General features: G+C 42.7%; 1 protein-coding gene across 4 annotated transcripts in view; it reads right to left on the reverse strand.

Moving 5' to 3' along the window:
• Positions 1 to 21,748, reverse strand: part of GRIA1 (glutamate ionotropic receptor AMPA type subunit 1) — a 304,474-nt gene that overhangs the window by 122,771 nt on the left and 159,955 nt on the right. For all 4 annotated transcript variants that reach the window (XM_047073505.1, XM_047073496.1, XM_047073479.1 and 1 more), the window contains 2 exons: positions 19,110 to 19,294; positions 13,967 to 14,020 (listed from right to left, as the gene is read on the reverse strand). In XM_047073505.1, coding sequence (XP_046929461.1) covers positions 13,967 to 14,020; positions 19,110 to 19,294 — 239 coding nt within the window. The remainder of the gene's footprint in view (positions 1 to 13,966; positions 14,021 to 19,109; positions 19,295 to 21,748) is intronic.

The following is a 21,748-nucleotide window of genomic DNA, read 5'->3' on the forward strand; positions in this document are numbered from 1 at the left end:
GCCTCTGATTTACCTAAAGTCTATTAGTGCCCACCTACCCTACATCCAGACCAGGGGTCGGCAAATATTTTCTGTAAAGGGCCAGATTGTGAATATTTTTGTCTTTGCAGGCCATATGGTTTCTGCTGTAATTATTCAACTGTGCCATTATAGCATGAAAGCAGCCATAGACAATAGTAAATGAATGAGCATGGCTGTGTCCCAACAAAATGTATTTATGGACACTGTAATTTGAATTTCATATAATTTTCACAAGTCATGAAATATCATTCTTTTCATTTTTTTCCAATAATTTAAAAATGTAAAAACCATTCTTAGCTCATGAGCCAAAAAAAAAAAAAAAAAATGAGGGGACAGCTGGATCTGACCCATAGACCACAGTTTCCTGATGCCTGAAGCAAAGATGTCAGAGATGAGACTTAACCCGTCATTGTACAGATGGGGAAAGTGAAAAGGGGGGGGCGGGGGCATGAGTGGCCTAAGGCTGTATGGTGGGTTAGGGGATTAGCTGGGGTTGGGATCTGACTCCTTTTATGTCACTGTAGGAGCAATACAATAATGACCAGCTGTTCGAATAGACTGGGAGTAAAAGTGCTCAATTAAGTAAGGTAGTTAACTCAGGCATTCCTTCTATCTTATGTCAATTATAATTTTCAAAGGATTAGAAGGAAAAGGCATTTCAAATAATTATGATATCCTAAAGAGATGTTTAACACTATGACTACATTGGATACGCTTTCATGTAGCTGTGAAGATTTAGAAAATGGTTTAAGGATCATGAAGAGGCTCTGGGCTATCATTATGACTATTAATTATCACGTGTGGCTGGAAACAAAAGAACCGATTATGCGGCTTACTGGTTATTTAACCTCTCTGAGGCTCAGTTCTCTGGTCTTCAAAATATAGCTATAATGGCACCTACAGCGTGGAATTGTTGTAAGATTTAAAAGAATACATTGAAGCACTTAGAACTGTGTCTGGCACATAGTAAGTGCTTAATGAACGTTAGCTGTTATCACCACATTCACCATCATCATTATCACAGCCTCAAAAGAAGTTAGGTGTTGTTAGAACTGCTTCAAAACCAGGCAGTGGGCCAGGCAAGACTCCGGAGAGAACAGGAGGCAGGTGTATGGGACCGCTGCTGGCGGAGGATCAAAAGCAGTATCTTCAAAGCCAGATTTCCTTTTTCTCTGGGATTCTTTCAAGGGGTCATGTCAAGCTGTTCAGCCCTCATCATCCAGCTTGTGTGGACGCCACACCCATCAGAAAGAAGAGGGGGCATCCAGCGTTGTTAAAGGGGCCAGGAAGAAGGTTTATTAAACAAGCCTGGACACCAGGAAGAGGGCTGCCTCGTCGCACCCCCCTTGAGATCTAGAAGAGGTAACATGGGAATAAATCGAAGAACTTTTAGTTTATACTTAGAAGGGCACAAGTTGAACATGCCAAGTTTCCCCCACTTGTCAGATAGATTCTTAGATGACAGCTGCAGAGAGAGGATGGTTACAGGCAAGTGCAGTTTGAAAAGTCTTGTTACATTAGAAATGCCTGAAAAGTGGGGATAATCAACCTGAGAAATAATGGAAAACTGAGAGGGTAAGTGGAGGATGTACTGAAATCCCAGAAGGGCTGTCATGGGGACGAGGTGGGGGATTTGTTCTCTGAGACTCTGGAAAGCAAGCCGGCACCTATGAATAGGCAGAAGTCGGGACAGGCAGACTTTGGCTAAGATACAATGACAACTGCCATAGTGTCTAGGATGTATCCAGCCTACTACGTAGGGGGCAGCGTGCTAAGGGCTTTATTTGTATTATCTCATTTAATCCTTACAACAACCTTGTGAAGCAAGTACTATTATCATTCCCATCTTGCAAGTCAGGAAACAGGCTTAAATGAACGGAGTAGTATCTGCCCAATATAGCACAGCTAGTGAGGGGCGGAGACCACAGTCACAGCAAGTGACAAGACTCGAGTTTGTTTTCTAAGCACTGTACATTCGGCCTCCTAACCACTAGTACTGTCACTCTGACTCATTCACCACCTGTCCTGCAAGGAAGCACCTGGAATGGCCTGTATCTTTACACTAGGAAGGAATTAGCAGGTTTCCAGGAGACCAAGACATGTGCCTCCAGCTCCTTTAATATGCACTGCTACTTGGAATGTGAACCACATCTCTTTGTTTCTCTCTCTCTGAGGCCTGTCCTGTCTCTCTGAGACTGCGGTCCTCCTTCTGACCTGCACTAAGAGACTGTGGGGCTCCCAGGAGGCAGGGGCCTTGGTCCTTACTCTATCCGCAGCAAGCACCTGGAGCATGAGGACTGCCTAATTCACACTGAGGAATCCAGGAAGAGAGAGCAAATATCTTTGTTCACCATTTTCACAATTCTTATATGAATCTCAGCTTTTATCCTTTGGACCAAAGAGGGCTTTTCATGGACTTTTTCCATGTAGTATACATATGTATTCTGAACTAGGTCATAAATAAGAATTGTCAGGAAGACAGTTTTAGGGACAACCACAGAAATTCTGTCTTTGAACCTAAGGAGTTGCTTGCCCTTGGGCAATGGTCTCAACCTCTCCCAGCAGTAGTTTATTGATCTGCAGTAGAAGGGCATTGTCTAGACCCATGGTCATTCAAATTGTGTTCCCAGGTTGCAGGCCTGTTGGCCTGGGGGGGAGGGGGGGAAGGCGGAAGAATGGGGTCCTAGATCTCCACCTTCCCTCTACCACCAAAGCAGCTCTGTTTTTTATCTGTTTTACATGCTGGGGTTCTTCCCAAGATTTCATTTGAAAATAGAGCTTTTAACTAAAAAGTTTGGAAACTTCTGAGCCAGTTGATTTCTCCTAAGGGAGTAAGTTGATTTTTCTCTTAAGGGCTCTTCCAGCTTTGATCTATAATTCTGTGATCACATAGGTGTGTGCACATGAATATGGATATATGTGAAGTCATAGAATATTCCTGAGCTGAGGACTCAGTTGTGTCCTCAAATCACCATGTCTCTGCATAAGGCCGTCACATTTTCCTATTTCAGTCACTTTAACGAACCAAAACTTTAATGTGTCTTCACCCTACATAATCCCAGGTAACATGCATGCATATCTGCTTCCTGCGATGTCAATAAGACATTGTAGCTGTGTTCAAATCAGCTAAAATACTGTCTGTATTGGAAAAAAAAATAAAAAACCCACTAGTGTTAACTGATCCAAGTGCATTTGAAACCAGGGAGGCAGGTACCCGTCTGTTCGGATATCTGCCAATGCACAAATAGACCTATTTCCCAGGCAGGTGTCCATTGTTGACAAAGCATTGTCAAAGTCAAGGCCTCACAGACCAACTTCTCTCAGTCCAGGGGTTTAGGATAAAATGCTGCCACTTTGTGGCAGAAGGTCAGGGGCCCCCAGGCTGGGCTGCTGATGTATGGGTGAAGCCGTGTATCCTCAGACCTGGTACTGGTTAGAATGCCAGAACATCCCGTTATGTTACCTGTGTTCTAGCTGGCTGCAGTCAGAGGTGACAGCTGGCCAGGGCCACTTCAGAACAAGGGCCAAAGGTCCATACAAAATTCAGCTTAGTGTGAGGCCTGGAATTCTTGGCGGGCTTTATTTATTTATTTATTTATTTTCCTTCAACGTTTATTTATTTTGGGGACAGAGAGAGACAGAGCATGAACGGGGGAGGAGCAGAGAGAGAGGGAGACACAGAATCGGAAACAGGTTCCAGGCTCTGAGCCATCAGCCCAGAGCCTGACGCGGGGCTCGAACTCCCAGACCGCGAGATCGTGACCTGGCTGAAGTCGGACGCTTAACCGACTGCGCCACCCAGGCGCCCCTCTTGGCGGGCTTTAAACCAACATCTTCCTTTTATATTGATCACAGCCTTTCTGTCCAGGGACGATTAGGCAAAGACTGCAGAAATCCCACTTTTTGACAAAATGCCATCTTAAGCACTTATGAGGTCTCAATACAGTAGGTATCTATTGAATTCTTGGTGAAAAATGAATGAAAGGCCAAACATACGAGAAATTTGAAATCTACTGGGAATGGGGAAAGGAATATTCTAGTTGCTCATTCATGTTCTCCTTCATCTGTTAGTACTTGATACTGAAAAGCACATACTGGACAAAGGGGTGCAGCAGAAAATCACAGGTGTGATCCTTGCTTTCAGATTACTTAAGGTTTCATAAGAAAGGCCAATATTACCCAAGTAATTGTAGAGCAAAATATATGAACCAAAACCTGACCTTGGAGCTCAGGGAAGGCTTCTCAGTGGAAGCAATGAAGCCTGAAAGAGGAGGCTTTGGTCGGGTGAAAAGTGCAGGGAATAACCCTCTAAGGAGAAGATATGCATGTTCCGAGGTTCAGATTCAGAGCCACAAAGGGCAGTGAATCAAAGGGAACATATGTCACACATCAGCCTGGATTGGAATCTCAGTTCTTTTACCTCCTAGCTTTGCGACTTCAGGCAAGCTATTTCACCTTTCTGTGCCTCGGGATCCTTCACTGCAAAAATATGGATTGTTATAATATCTATGTCATATGACTGTGGTGAGGATAAACTACATTAACATATGTTAAATTCTTAGAATGATGCCTGGCACATAGTAAGTACTCACCTAGCCCCCTAGCTCATGGGGCTCCATGTTCCTTCCATTATATTCTCTGCTTTTCTGTCTTAAAAAGAGGTACAAGTAAGAAGTAAGGACTGAACCCTTCTAGTTACACATTACCCCAACCTCCTGCCATAATTGGTTTTGAGACATCTGTCCCTTCTGCTTCTAGGCTAGTGGGGGCATGCTCTGAAAGAGCAGTTGCCAACGCTGTCTTGCATATCTGGAATAGTTTGTTAACTCAGCATGGAAAGGGCTGTTTCAAATCAGCCAAGGTGTTTGTAAGAGCAAAGGCTGCAAACCCTGAGTGCTTGAGATTAACGAAGCAGTGTCCTGCTTATGCTGAAGGGAGCCCACGTGGCTTGGGGATTTTGTTTTCATATCTCTGGACAGCAGAGAGAGGCAGGGAAGCTAGCACCATAATTTACACACCTGCAAAGGTCCTCTTGGCAATTATTCCTTTTGAAAACACTGTATCAAATCTTCAACAAATTGAGACCCTCAAAAACAAAGATATTTTGTAAGTGATAATGGATCAGTTGCAGAGTTGGGATGAGACCCCAGGCTTCTGCTACACTCACGGTTCTAAAACTTGACACAAAGTAGCTCATTTTATCATTATCTTGTGAGGTATGTATTCATATTCTCACCTACAGATGAGGAAACTGAGGTACAGAGAGGTGAAGGGACTTGCTCAAGATCACACAGCTAGTAAGTGGGTGAGCCAAAATTCAAACCCAGTTTCAGGAGGAAAGGAGTTTATTTCTCAGTTTTGCTCAATCATAGTACCAGGCCTAAGAGTTGCAAAGGTTTCTCTGATTTGGGAAGAGATTAGAACGCCTAATCTTTAGAATTAGAGAGATCTGAGTTCAAATTCCAGCATTAGCCACATAACCTTGGAAAAGTTCCTTTGGCAACTTGAACCTCTTTTTTCTGACTCATAAAGTGGGAATACAATCCACCTTTCTTGGAGGGACACAGAAACTCTCAACGGTCTCTAGAGTGGATTATTCTAGACCATGAGGTATGAGTGTGAAGAGTAACAGACTAGGCCTTGCCTGATGGAATGCTTGGACCACATGGCAAATGAGGATCCTTTGGGATCTGGGATCAGAGGCCTCTGCAATGTCAGCCGTGATGATCATGAAGTACCCTTGTGTTCTCACTGTTACAAGAGAGTGAGGTGTAGGCAGCGGGAGGGAGGGAAGCCTGTGGGGAAGGGAAATGGGGAAGGTGCAGAAGGTCCCATCAGTGAAGAGAGACTCTGACAGGGACGCAGGGGGGCAGGAGAGAATGCTTCTGAGTCTCTTTCTTGGTCTCCATGTTTCTTTCTCTTACACACCACACACACACGCACACACACTGTGGAAACTAAAAGGCCACAGTGGGGTGAATAAAGCATAAAGAACAGAGCAAATGATTCCTCCAAATCCCAGTCCAGCTCTGTTTTTTAACTTCTCTGTGACCTCAAGCAGGTCACTTCCCTTCTCTGGGCCTAAAGTGCCATTTGTAAAATGAAGGGCTGGCTGAGATGAGCTCCTAGGGACCCTTCAGTCCTAGCTCTCTTGGACTCTTCAAACCAGGGCAAAGGCATGTTCTTCACAGGACCACTGGCTACACAGATCCACTGTCATCCTTCCCCAACACCCCACAGCCTGCAGAAGCCTCTCTAGCCTCTGACTGCCATGCTCTGGCGGCTCAGGTGGCCATTTATGGGGCTTGCATTACTATCCCACATTGTGATTGTTCTCTCGCATTCTTTAGAACTTTCATTACATGTGCCAACCGAGGTGGAAGATAAGGCCTTGTTCCTTCCAGGACAAAAGTCAAGCTGCATGATTCCTCTTGTATGAGCAGCTTCTCATATGAGCCCAGCACAGTGCTAGGCTCGAGGACTTGCTCTGTCCACTTTCGATGATCAGTTGGACGTCTTTCAGAAGCATGCACTGTAAGAAGGTGCTGAGGGAACAGAGAGGTGTCCAAGCTGGAGGAGCAAACACAAAGATCAAGCAGGGTAGGCTCCCAAGCACATGAAGGCTGCTTCTACAGCCTTCTACAGGCTTCTACAGAAGGGCAGTAGACATGTTCTGCAAGGCTTCCAAGAGACCAGGCGGTGACAGAAGTGCTGAGAGGGTAGCATAGGGCAGACTGGGCTCCCTTCAAGGAAGACTTTAGAAACTTCAGAGCCCTTTGCAAAGAGGAAGAGCTGCCTCTGGGCAGTGAGTTCCCCATCCCTGGGTGTTATTCAAGCAGGAACCAGATGGATGGGCTTCTGTTAGAGATATTGTAGAGGAGATTCTGGCCCTTTATGGGAAGTGGATTAAAAGCCCTCTTACTTAGGCCCATCTTTAGCTACTCATTTGCATAGTCATAACTATGTTCAGATTTCCTTCTCTGCTTCTTTTAGCATTTTGCATTCAAGGATTTTGCCTGTAATGCATGTGATGTGTGGGTACAAACATTGTTTATTTCCTGAACAGTATTTCATTTCACTCATTCATTCATTTGGTCAATTTTTAAAGAACACCTGTTATATGCAGCTCACTTTGCCAGGCACTGGGAATTCATCAGTGAACAAGGTAGACATACTTTTTCTTCTAGGAGCTTAAAGATAAGCAGGGAGGAAGGCCTTATATAGCTGTGAGATAGTTGTGGATGAGATTTAGTCTGGGAGAGGGTTGAGGCCCCTCAAAGATAGCCCATGGTCCCCAGATATTAAATGTCTTTTTGTCTACACTGATGATGATGGTAATGATGGTGATGATGATGATTATAGTGGTAATTACAAATACTTACTGAGTGCATATTTGGGCTATATATTACTATACACACTTTATAACATATTGTCTTACTTGATTGTCATAATACCAATGAGGAGGTAGATAATATCACACTATTCCTTCTTTTACAGATGAGGCAATGAAAGTTCAGAAAGGTTAGGTAACTTGGCTAATGTCACACAGCTAATAAATATAAAGCCAGAACTTAAAAGTAGGACTGTTTGACCTCAAATCACCCTTCCCAACCACTGTACCACCTGTCTAAACAGAGGCTGTGGAAACCAAATGTGACCAGGTGGGGCACTGAGACAGCAGAAGAGAGATACCAAAGAAAGTGCCTTAAGGTTGGCTGTCTAGAAAGCGTAGTCAGATTTCTCAGCATAGGAGAACAAGGAGACTAAAGAACACTTCCTTCTCAGGACTGATAGCAGCACAGAGCTGGGAGCTTGGGTTAACTGCCCCATGGACCAAACCTTCCAACTCTAACACTTTGCAAGAGTTAATATGCAATCACATGGAGGGAATGGTTGGCTGTGCTGATCCTCAAATATCCCACTAAGACCTGGGATGACCTGACCTCACTGTCTCTCCCTCAGCTTCCTTATGGACTAGAAATTATAATTAAAATGAAATTCCATCAGTGTATAATTAACAAGGTAGCCAATAGGAGCTTGAAAGCCTGAGTTTGACTTCCAGGTCTATTGTAGGCAAGATTTTTTTTTTTTTCAATGTTTATTTATTTTTGGGACAGAGAGAGACAGAGCATGAACGGGGGAGGGGCAGAGAGAGAGGGAGACACAGAATCGGAAACAGGCTCCAGGCTCTGAGCCATCAGCCCAGAGCCTGATGCGGGGCTCGAACCCACGGACCGCGAGATCGTGACCTGGCTGAAGTCGGACGCTTAACCGACTGCGCCACCCAGGCGCCCCAATTGTAGGCAAGATTTAAACTCAAGCCCTCTTGTCAAGAACCACCAGCCCCACCTTTGCTCCTTCCTTTCATTTCCCACCTTCAGCAGCCACACTGCACGGTACTAAGCACATGTACGTCAGAGCTCTTTGGTCCTGGAGGGGAACCCCAGCTCCATCACTTTATAGACTTTGTGACTTTTGAAAATTCCCTGCTCTTTCTGAACCCTCAGATTCTTCATCTGAAAATGGGGATAATATTATCAAGGACCATGGTAAGGGTTTAGTTGATAACACATGTAAGTATTTCTCATAGCGCCTGGAGTGCAGCGATTCAATGGATTATAGTAGTTATTGCCAGTGTATTCATCAGGGGTTTTAGGAATTCTGGGTCAGTGGCTCCCAGTGGGTTGGCCTCAGGCTAGCCTGGTTGTCCTATTCTTATTCCCATCTTACTAGGTTTTTGTCAGATTCCTGAGAGCCAGACAGACTCCATGGACTAGGTGCCTGTCTTCCTCCTCTGCAGCTCAGTCACATAATCTATCTGAGCCTCAGTTCCCACATCTGTAAAATGTGGATGATAAATTCTACCTTGCTTACTCCACAGGAGTATTATGACATTCAAGAGCCAGCAGTGTGATTCATAAGAAATTTCACATAAACCATAACAGGTTGAAAATGGGAGGAATTGCTGTTACTGTTATTAACCCCCCAGGAGTACCATATGGTCCATATTGAAAAGAGAATCAGCACCTTCAATGTTTCTCAAACTGGAGTCTGCTGGACCCTTCGTAAATTCTCAGAGGTCTGCTAGTTCTCTATAAGCATTTTGAAATGTACTGTTTTGTTTCAATGAAACTCTAATCATCAATATTAATAATTTTGCAATTTGTCCCATGTTGTGAGTACTCATTTTTACAATTCCAGTGATACCGAAACATTTATGTATTTGCTCAATGTTTCCCAAACTGGCTCTGCAGATGCATTGCAGGAGTCCACAGGCCCTCTGTTTTGAGAAATGCTAGTTTGGTCTAAGATTTGTTGCTGATGTGTCACAAAGGCAAAAGTTGTAACTCAGGAGGGCCCTGACAGGTAGATGTCTGCTTTGACCACAGTGTCAGAGCAGCGAATGAACACGGAGTCAGTACTGGGGTTTGGAGGAGGACAGCCAGCCAGACTGGATAGCCTGGCTCTTTGGAGGGCTCCAGGGCCTAGGTGCTTCTTTAAGAAATAATGGCATAGCTCTCCAATTTCTGCAAGGTTCAAGTACACTTTATGGACATACCACTGCTCTAGAAATATAAATACACATCTATCCTACCATATATAAAATATGAATACATAAGCATATGTGTGGGTGTGTGTGTGTGTATGTCTGTGTGTGTGCACACACACACAATACGTGATGTACAGTTGGGTAGATTTAGTATATGTGGTAAGAATCTCCCACCTATGTAGAACATGTTCAACTTTCCAAAACATGGTGACATTCAGCATCATCTTTGATCTCTCCAATGACACTATAGCGTGCAGATCAGGAACTATCATTCCCATCTGATGGGTCAGAAAACTGATGGCTGGAGAGTTACCCAAGATCACAGAGCCAGCTAATGGTGGTGCCTGGACAAAAAGCGGGGGTTGGGGGGTGGAAGGTTCATGTTATTTTTTTTAACTCCGTGTACATAAAGCTCTCCTCTCTAACCACAGTCTCCTTCCTTCCTCTCTTCCAGCAGCCCCCCCAAGCTGGCTATTTGAATCCCTCCAAAGTGATCTGTTAGAAAAATGCTGTTGGCTGCTTTAAAGCCCATGCATTCCATTTCTCTTGTGCAGAGAGAACTGTGAAATAAAAGTGTAGCTCCCTCCTTTTGTTAAACCTTTCAAAAGCGTCCTTGGTTTCTAACTCTATAATTACACCCTAATCACAAACACTCTGAAGGAGGGGGTCAGTTCCATGCAGCAGCAGGCTAATTATGTGGCGGAATTTCTAAAAATTATCATCTTATAAATTGCGTTATTTCTCTGAAGGAGGAAGAAAAACACACACCACATACTCGCCTATGTTTCGAACTGAATTAATTAGTAATTTGAAGCCTAATTATCAACTAATCTATTGGAACATGTAAGTCTTTTGTATTTGGATGGTATATGCAATTTGCATCCTATTAGCTGGCAGTTGTAAGGATCTGAGAGCTCATTAGGTCAGAAGAAGAAGAATCCAGATCAGAAGGATACAGAAACCCAAGGGGCTGACTTGGTGATGCTGTGACCAAGGGGTCACTTGGCAACAGATGGAGGCTGGCAACTTAATTATCTGGGGTCTTTCGGTGGCTCTGAGGCCACTGATATGTAATTTCTATCTTACCCCAGAGAGGTGATTATGCATGCCCGCACCACTGTTCTGTGTATTCTCAAGCAGCAGGGTGCCTGCACCTTGTGTACTGAGAGGCATCCTGGAGTAGTGCATAAGGCTTTGGATGCTGCTGGCTAACCTTGGTGGTAGGCCTAGCTATATTCCTGGCCCACTGTGTGCCCCTGGCCATGCCACCTTGCTGGTTCTGTTTCTCTCTGAGCAAATGAGCTTTAGATGGCAATGACTTCCAAAGTCCCTTCTAGCCCTAAGGAGCTGCGATTTGAGGGATGTCAAGGTTTTGCTTCATTACAAAGTCAGAAATTCCATCCTTGGAAATGTCTTTTTTAGGGTGAGACTCTTGGTTCCTTAAAAGTCTCTAGACAGCCCACCCCCATTTAAAATGCAAATACCTCTGAGAAAAGTAGCATATTTAGCTATTAATGTCTGGGTCTAAATTAACCTATTTCAATAAGCCCTTCTTATTTCCAGTCCTGTGTCTGAAATATTGGAGCAGCCAAGGCAAGGGAGTTTTGAAGGGAAAGAAGGTTTAGGCAGGGACCTGTTTGAAAATGGAGATCAGGTCAGAAAGAAAAAAAGGGGCGCCTGGGTGGATCAGTTGGTTAATTGTCTGGCTCTTGATTTCAGCTCAGGTCATGATTTCATGGTTCATGACTTTGAGCCCTGCATCAGGCTCTGTGCTGACAGTGCAGAGCCTGCTTGAAATTCTCTCTCTCTTTCTCTTTCTGCTCCTACCCCACCTGCACTCTCTCTCAAAAATAAATAAGTAGACATTTTAAAAACAAACAGGGGCGCCTGGGTGGCGCAGTCGGTTAAGCGTCCGACTTCAGCCAGGTCACGATCTCACGGTCTGTGAGTTCGAGCCCTGCGTCAGGCTCTGGGCTGATGGCTCGGAGCCTGGAGCCTGTTTCCGATTCTGTGTCTCCCTCTCTCTCTGCCCCTCCCCCGTTCATGCTCTGTCTCTGTCTGTCCCAAAAATAAATAAAAAAACGTTGAAAAAAAATTAAAAAAAATAAAAACAAACAAACAAGCAAACAAAAAAGAATAACAGAACTGAAGCCTCAGGCAGGATACTGTGGCACCATTTTTAGATTCTGCAATTTTGCCCTTTACCTACAGCCAGACCCTGTGCCACTGTTCTACTAATGACCTTTGTTCCGTAAATAACTAGAAAATAGCAATCTTTTGTGCCATTAATAATTAATAGTACTCACAGAAATGATACAAAATAATGTGCCTAAAACTAACATGATACACTTTGTTATAGATAAGAAGTTAAAAATCACATCTTAATAGAAACAGAAAATTACAAAGACAAGCCGGGATAATAAGCGAACTTTGTAGAAAAAAACTACATTGGGGAAAACAGATAATTGCTCATACTGTCACATGGCAAAACGTGTTATTGATTAAAATATTTTAATCAGTATAAAAACTTATTATTGACTTGGGAAATAATCCACTTTGGAAAATAATTTTTGGAGTTTCTCAAGATGTTAAAAAGAGTTACTATATAACCCAGCAATTCCACTCCTAGGTATACACTCAAGGGAAAAACTTGTACCTTATTCATAATTCAAATTCATAATTCACAAAGCTGTGGCATTATTCATAATAGTTAAAAAGTGAAAAACATCCAAATGTTTAGCAACACATGAATGGATAAACAAAATGCAATATATCCACATAACAGAATATTATTTGGCAATGAACAGGAGTGAAGTATTATATGTGCTACAATATGGATGAACTTTGAAGTCATTATGCTAAGTGAAAGAAGCATGTCACAAAAGACCAAATACTGTATGATTCCATTTCTATGCAATGTCCAGAATATGCAAATACTTAAAAAGTAGATTGCTAGTTGGCTAGGGCTGGGAGATTTGGAGGGCAATGGGGAGCAAGTGCTAATTGGTCTAGGGTTTCTTTTTTGGGATGATGAAAAAGTTTTTTTTTTTTTAACATTTATTTATTTTTTTGAGAGAGAGACAGAGCATGAATGGGGGAGGGTCAGAGAGAGAGGGAGACACAGAATCCGAAACAGGCTCCAGGCTCCGAGCTGTCAGCACAGAGCCTGATGCGGGGCTTGAACTCACAGACCGTGAGATTGTGACCTGAGCCGAAGTCGGATGTTCAACCGACTGAGCCACCCAGCTGCCCCTGATGAAAAAGTTTTAAATTTAGATTTGGGTGAAAAGTTTTAAAGTTAGATTTATAATTCTATTAATATACTAAAAAGCGATGAATTATATACTTTACATGGACACATAGTATGGTATATGAATTATATCTTCTTAAAGCTCTTTCAAAAATGGGACCGGGGCACCTGGGTGCCTCAGTCAGTTAAGCGGCTGTCTTCAGCTCAGGTCATGATCTCACAGTTCGTGAGTTCGAGCCCCGTGTCAGGCTCTGTGCTGGCAGCTCGGAGCCTGGAGCCTGCTTCGTATTCCGTGTCTCCCTCTCTCTCTGACCCTCCCCTGCTTATGCTCTGTCTCTCTCTGTCTCAAAAATAATTAAAAAAAAAAAAACATTTAAAAAAATAAAATAAAAAATGGGACTAAAAGCAAAATGAAATTATGTTTGGTTTTGGATAAAATTTCAGAAGAATCAAACTTCATAATAAAAAAAAAAAGGTGTATGGTCAAAACATGACCTAGGAAGAGTAGAGTTGCCAGAAATCATGGTCACAAAAGAAAACTCATAATGGCATGTTGTTATTAAGTAAAATTTAGTATGAATAAAAATTATTTGATGAATCAAATCTTCATAACATTGAAAATAATCATGCCCAATAAAAAGAACTTCAAATATATTAAAATGAAAACATATTTCTTAAAAAGACAGGCTTAATCTATACCACCTAGAAAAGGGAATAAAAAAATGAAATTGACATAATATCATTCATGCTGGAAAACTGCTTCCAGTTAAAGATTTGTCAATAGTAGTATAATTGTGATTTTAATGTTTATTTATAAACAGTAAAACTGTCACTGGTGTCAAAATAAAGGATCAAAAACAGTGGGGTGGAAGCATCTTGTATCATTCAAAGATGTGGTGGTTTCGTCCTTATTGTCAAGGGGCAGAGCTCATTAAATCTGCAATTGTGATGACTGTCTCTTCCAAGGAAGGTTAGAGGTTTACCAATAGTGTGTGGATGTGGAGGGGAAAAGGTAAACTTAGTATTGCAGCTCTGAATTGCCCTGTCCAATCATGCAGTTCCCATCATCCGGGGATCACAGAAGCAAGCTAGGGCCCAAATATGCAAAGACATATAAGCTGAGAGCCTGAGTATACTGTACTCACCAGATTTGCAAGGATGTAGTGGTAGCCGATGCCATTCTTCTCCAGCTTGATAATCTACGAAACACAGCAGGAAGGGATTCATCAATCAGATTAGCAATTAATGCTACAACAGCAATAATAATAGCAGCTAACATTAATTGAATGCTTACAATGTACTCAAACTACAATATCACAAATATCCAATGATGGTGGCATTATTGATATACTCATTTTACAGATGGAGAATTGAGGCATAGAGAGATTAAATAAATTCCCTAAGGCTACCCAGCTATTAAGCGGCAGATGCAGAATACGAAATCAGCTTTGTCTGATACCAGTGGTGGGGCAGTGTTATTATAACCCCCCAAATTCAGACGAAATGCTCATTTCACTTCTTCTTCCATAAAGCCTTTCCCTAGATGGAGATTATTTTCTTGTAAGAATCTTATGCTGTGTTGAATTTCCTGTCACTGTCATGACAATATCTGCTCCTTGGATGGACAGATGGGTGTAGGTGGATGGTCAGATGGATAGGTTCTTGACCCCGAACTCCTTGCATGAATCATATTCAGATCCCAGTCCCTTCTTTCCCTGAATATTATGCCTTCTTCCCTAAACCAGTTGAGGACCCAGACATTAACTGACCACTCAACCTGGAAGCTGGAAGGGAATGTCAGGGTCATCTGGTCTGATCTTTGACTATACAGAGTGTAAGTTAGACCTAGAAAGGGGAAATTATTTGCCCAGATCCTGTAGTAGTCAGGTAGCGGTGTTAGGATAGGAACCTGACTGTTGTGAGTCTTTGTACAAACACCTGATTGTGGTTAATCGTTAAGAGCCAGGGTCCCCCCAAACCCTTCCATCCTGAATGTGCAAACTATTTGTAATCATGGTGGTGGTGGTGGTGGGGGAATATTTGTGGAAAGAATTATCCAGAGGTTTTCTCGGGCAGCCAGACATACTACCCAGTGAGGGATAGCTAAGACCAGGTCTTGGTTTAGCCTGAGCTCAGCCTGCAAGTTAACTTGATCTATTTCTTTATTTTTTAATCATGAAATTGGGGTTAGAACATTCTGCTCAGTTCCTCTCCTGCACTGTTACAAGAAGGAATAAAACATATGAGAAGCACTTGGGCTTCTTGTCTAACTGAATAAATTTTCAAGGTTATTAAAATCCACATTCAGACATCTACTTAATTGGATGTATGTGCATAGCGGCTCACATATTTTTTTTTATGTTGGGAATAATTAAATGCAAGCACACACAATGAATGCTCTGAAACAGTAGATAGATTGTGAAATTCCAGACCATGGAGCTCAAATACTATTGAGATGATAGTTTTATTAATAATTTTTCATTACTTTTCCATCTTCTTGTCAAACGGTTTGCTACCCTTTCAACAATAAGATGCCTTCATCAAAAACCTGTTCAGCTTCTAGTAAACACAAAACAGGCAAATAAAAGATATTTCAAAGCCTACCACATTTAGGCATTGGATAAGAATAGCCTCTGCAAGATGAAATTACCAATTGAAACATAAGCAACAGATGATAATTGATGACTACTGATTGATAAAAATTAGTAATTTCATATGGTTCAATATATTGCCAACCTTTCCACCCATTTATTCACCTACCTACCCATTGCTCTATCTTCCCTCCTTTCCTGCCTGCCTTTCACAAACATTTATTAAGTGCTTACTATGTACCAAGCACTGCGCTGCGGACAGCGTGGGAAGTGAGTCACACGTGGTACTTGCCCTTCCAGAGGTCCCACTTTACTGGAAGGAAACCCACAGTAAATAGATGAAGAGGTGAATGCCCCCAGCTTACAAACTGAAATAGGTGTTATGAGGGTAATGTATAATTTCACTTGGAGCCCATAGCCTTGCTGACCCCATTCTTTCAAAGCTCATTTCCACTGTATTGCCTTAATTCATAATCTTTGTGTCTGGAATGTCCTTTCCCATTCTCTCTGATTATTCATCACCTTTATGGCTGAGCTCTAATCCCAGCTACTCTGTATAACCTTCTCTGATTAATTAATCCAACCAAGAGATATTTATTGAACATGGACGATATGCCAAGCACTATGCTATGTGCAGGGGCCAACCTATGAATACGAGAGGCAAGGTCCTCGTGCCCTCAAGAAGCTGAGCTGATGTTTTAGTAGGGATACAGATGGTAAATATATAAACAGATAAGTGAACAAGATTTCAGCACGTTAGAAGCACTACAAAGACAGTAAAACAGGGTGATGTGATGGATGGCCTAATCCTGGTGTCTCTCATCTCTAACTCATTCTGAACTTAATGATTCCACTATATAATTTGGTGTCTAATATATTGAAAAAGCATTATATTCTAATAACCCAATTCCTTGCTCACAAACCTTCTCTTATTCTTGACTGTCTACAGAATAAACCCCAAACTCCTTAGAATGCTTTCCAAAGATAGTCACGATCGTGTGTTCATCCTTCTGTCACTGTCTCCCAGTAGGCACTCAGCACCCTTCACCTGGCTTAAATTAAATCATCCTAACAACCTCAGCCCTCACATGCCCTCTGGGCCTCCCTATATGCCCTCCTTTCCAACTTAATGGCTTTTATCCAGCCAATGTCTACCTATAAATATTCAAACCTATCTCATATTTGGGATCTTTCCTTAGAGCCTTCATTGATTCCCTCTTCTTTCCATGTACTCAAAAAAATATTTATTGACTACCTACAACATACCAAGCACCATTCAAGGCACCATGGATACCACAGGGAAGAAAATGAAACAAAAATCCTTGCCCTCCTAATGCTGATATTCTAGTTGGGAGCCTGGAGACAGATAGGCAATTCCCCACCTGGAATTTAGAATCACTATCTCCCTCTTTAGGTTAGGCAGGACGTTTGTATTGGACCGAAAAGATCCCAATTCGAATGCTCAATGTCAAGCTGTCAGACTGCCAGCCGTTATTAGTTGCAAGCTCGAGACTCACCACTGTCACTAACTAGCTATCTGAACCCAAGGCAAATCAACCAATGTGACCATCAGTTATCCCATCTGTAAAATGTGAATGCACGCAGTAAACCGAATGATCTGTAAGATCCTTTCAGCTCTTTGGTCTTGCTTTTTCAGAACAGAAGAATCTAACGGTTGAGTTAATATACTATACCCTAAAATGCCCACATAAACAAGTCACTTCCTTACAAAACAAGTTTGTCTTTTGACACGGGAAGTAGTTATAAACAGCAGAGGCTGAAACATAATATTTTGGGGAAAGTTGGGCCTTATAACCAGACTGAGATGGGTTTGACTTCCTGCTTTTCTTATATGCTAGCTGTGAAATCCCAGGCAAGTATAGTCCCTTGTTTCTTCATTTAGAAAATAGGGGGACTGATAGAAGCAGTTTTATAGAGTTGATATGAGGATGAGGTGGCATTATGCATGGAAAGGGCTTGGCATGGTGTCTGGAATGTGGCAGGTGCTCAGAAAATAGTGGCACCAGCTATTGTCTTTATAACAACAGAGGGCAAGTTATCAGTCTATTAAGAATACCTAGTTATCATTCAGCACTTCTCCCAACTCCTATTTCTCCAATCTTTTTATCAGCTTTGTAGAACAGGGGCCATCATCCTCTTTAACAGATGAGGACACTTATGCCCAAAGAGGGAAATGACTCAAGAAGGCAGTACTAGCTGGTGCTATAAAAAGCAAAACTAGGCAAATGCTTACATATGTCACTCTTTGTGGGGCAGGCTCTGTTCTAGGTATTTTACATGACTAGATTCTTTTCACTCTCACAGGAGCCCTCTGAAAGAAGCTGTAATTATTATTGTGCCCATTTCACAGATCAGGAATCCAAGGCACGGATGAAAAACCTGGCCCAAGACCCCATTGCTAGTAAATACTAGAGCTGGGTTCTATCTCCAAGCCACTCTGTCTCCAGGGTCTCTCTGCTTAACCATTTTCCTATACTGATTCATTTAACCAGCTTTCAAATCCCTTGACTCAAACCTGGGGAACTCCCATCTCATGGAAACAATTTTTGCTGGCTTCTCTTTCCAAGAGGGAGGCCAGATCCACCCTTTGTAGAGCAGACTACATAATTAATGCCTTAAACAATCCCCGAGTTTTAAAATCTCCTCTGTTCTGTTGCTGAGGCCTCTGAGTGATTGCTGAGCTGACAGCAAGACTCCTGGTGGGGGTCCCAGGGTCTTGAAAGGCCATCAACAAGCTCTGTCATATCGTCAAGTACCTAAAACTATTATCTTTATCTACTTTCTTGCTATCTCACCTGCATACACTGGTGTCATTCAAAAAGATAGGAGACTGACACAGAGGCCTGTTACTTGTACAGTGGGTACATGCTTCAGCTCTGATGATGGTGAGAACCATGGTTTAGAGACCTCTGGCTAAAAGCAGTTGAAGTTACAGTGCCCTTTCCCAGAATGTACCATCAATAGACTTCTCAGACACATGAGTGTGTTCAAGGAAACAGGAGGAAGAGAAGTGCTTCCTGCTGCTTTGGACTCTTAAGACAGGTCAGTGGGCCAAATGAATGAGATGCTGATGGCTAGACCAGGGAGTGACAGAACCCAGAGCTAAACCCAGGAATCTGGCTCTCCAGGCTGTGTTCCCCATGTTCACGAGATCTAAAGTGCAACGTCATCTCCCTTCTACCATAAAGGGAAACAAGGGGGTAAGTTTTTGGTCAACTGATCTGAGAACAACTTGAAGGCCTACTGTCAAGTCTCTCATTGTTTGTGCTATTTCATAAAAATTCAGAATGAGGGGCGCTTGGGTGGCTCAGTTGGTTAAGCCTCTGACTTCCGCTCAGGTCGTGATCTAGCTGTTCGTGAGTTCAAGCTCCGTGTCGGGCTCTGTGCTGACAGCTCAGAGCCTGGAGCCTGCTTCCGATTCTGTGTCTCTCTCCCTCTCTCTCTCTGCCCTTTCCCCACTCACACACACACATACTCTCTCCCTCTCTCTCAAAAAAATAAACACTAAAATTTTTTTTAAAAATTCAGAATTAAAATTTATAAATTACGGAATACGAGGAGGTCACCTATCTCATCTAATCAAGAGCTCTCTTTGTCACATTCAAGGCAGAAGGCCATCCAGCCCATTCTTAAACCATTGCCCTCACCCACTCTGAGCCTTTGCTCCTCTTACTACCTGGCCCAAGATAGCGTTGAGACGTTCTGATTCACAGTCCACCACCACTAGCCGCTCCTTTTTCTTTTCCAGGTCCTGAAAGAGCATCCGGTATCCCTCCTCTGTGGTTGTCAAAATGTTGACCGCTGTCACCTGCCAGTTCTTCTCAGCAGCTGTGTCCAGTACTTTCTGCAGGACGGACAAACCTGGAAATTGGGTAAGACAAGAGAAGTGGCAATCAGGATACATAGGTACCACCCCGCCTCCACTCAGCACCCACCTCCCTTGTCTCCCCCAACCTGACTCGTCCACCAAGCTCAGCTCCAGCTTTCTCTCACTGTGCAAGTCTGAGCTCACTGAAGGCAGGCAGTGGGTCTCTTTTGTGCTTCTGTTTCCAGAACTTAGCAGGCAGTGTGATTAAAATAGAATCCAAGGCTCAAATCCTCATGCTACGTACAATATGCTGGTTAAACGGCCTCGCACAGACTACCTCGCTTCTTCAAACTTTAGTTTTTTTTAAGGGCAAAATGGTGATGATAAAAATTCCTACCTCAGTGTCATCATGAGTGTTAAATGAAAATGTCTGATACATGGCAAGGATTTTAGAAATTATTATTGGGCATTTAGTAGCTGCTTATTAAATGTGCCAACCCAGTATCCAAATAGGCACCTAATAACTGTAAATTCATGAATGTTTGATATGTATCAATACCTAATACTTTGCCTTTTACATAGTAGGTATTCAATCAGTGGGTACTGAATTAAATTATTCTCTTCTGATTTATAGTTAAAGGACAGAGGAGCCTGTCACTCAATGCTACTTTGTTTCGCCTTTAAGACATAAATGGTGTCTTAGTTTAGTACTGCTGCTGTAACAAATCACCTCAAACTCAGCGGTCTAAAACAACACACATTTATCATCTTATATTGACACAGGTCAGTTTGAAGTGAATCTTCTTGAGCTAAAATCAAGGTGTTGATGGGGCTGCGTTTGCATTCTGGAGGTTCTACGGGAGAACATTTTCTCACCTTTCCAACTTCTAGAGGCTGCTCGCATTCCTTGGTTTATGGCCCCTTCCAACTTCAAAACCAGCAGTGACTGGTCAAGCCTGTCACACATCACCCTCTGACACTGACTCTCCTGCCTCCACCTGCCCCATTTGAGAGCCCCTGTGATTATACTAGGCCCATGTGAATAATCCAAGATAATCTCTCTGAGGTCAGTGGATGAACAACATATATCCCATCTGTAACCTTAATCCCTCTTGCCATCTAATAGAACATATTTAAGGTTCCCCAAATTCTCAGAGTATAGGCATCTTTAGAGGGGAAGATGGAAGTCAATTTCCTGCCTACTTTAGATGATTATTTCACTCTTGCATTACTCCTCAATCTTTTGTGCGTACATCATTTCTGTCTCCCTGTAACACTGCTAATCCCTCCTGCAGTGACCAATATGGTGCCTGGCCTTAAGAATCATCTACAGATTGATCGGTTCTGTTACGCCTTCTTGTCGCTGTTTCTTTTTTTAGTACAAGTTGTTTGGTGTGCTTAAGCCTCACATTTACTGAAAACGTACTACGTGTCTGGTGCCATTCTACTAGCTTTCTTGTTTTCAGTTTACTTAATCCTGTGAGATACATATCATTATTATCACCATTGCACCACAGATGTGAAAACCGAGGCTCAGAGAGATTTAGTCATTGGCCCAAGGTCATATAGCTAGCAAATGGCAGAGCTCTGAGCTCAGAGTTCTGAGACAGGCAGAGTCCTGTCACAAGCCTGGGTGCTTCTGCCAACCCCAGAGGGGACTCTCTATAATCAAAATTATATTTTTCTGGATTTGGGGAAGTAGGTTTGCCCCTTCCAGGCCTCAAGCTTCAGTAGGCTGTGGGCTGTCATGAAATATCCCTTCTGCAGGCAATCCTCCCAATGACTGCTGTTTGAGAAGGGAAATCCTCAAAATGAGGAGAATCGAGGGAAAATTGAAGAAAACAGAATGTTTCTGGGTCTCTTCTGCTAGCTCCTCCTCATTGAATAATGCCTGCCTAACATTGCCCAAAACACAGTCTCACAAGCCATTGTTCTACTCAAAAGTCTTGTAAGCCTTCCTACAGGAACCTCTTGCAAAACCTCCCTTTCACTCAGGGCAAAACTACCCTTCCTCAGTTTCCACACTTTGCACAATCCATTTATTTATTTATACCAATAATGACTAGGTTCTGAAGACCAGACCGTTTAGTATATAAGGGAAAGGCAGGAGAGTATAATACAACCACCACAGGTATCAGAAAAAAAGAGAAAGTTCCCATTTAAGGATTCAGGGATAGAGAAGCAGTGTTTGTGCAGCTGCAAAAGAGGGGAAGGATTCGCATATGTAGATCTGGGAAAGGAGGTGCATTCCAGAAAAGAGGAACAGCATGAGGAGAGATGCAGAGAAGAAAAAGGCATAGGAAACATTTGGAAAATGTGACGTAAAATTCAAAATGAAAGTGGGAGCAGAACTAGAAGGGCCTGGAGGGGTGATGGTGATGATGGTGATGATGATGATGGCAGTTAATAAGTATGGAGGATTCTGAGCACTTGTATCCCAGGCACTGACAGGAACTTTCTAGTCACCCCATGCAATCCTCACAGCAACTTTAGGAGGTAGAGATTAG

This window comes from Lynx rufus, unplaced genomic scaffold (genome assembly GCF_022079265.1).
Source record: "Lynx rufus isolate CCGP_SWC_20201006 ecotype Redwood Valley unplaced genomic scaffold, mLynRuf1.p SCAF_1, whole genome shotgun sequence".
Lineage (NCBI taxonomy): Eukaryota > Metazoa > Chordata > Mammalia > Carnivora > Felidae > Lynx > Lynx rufus.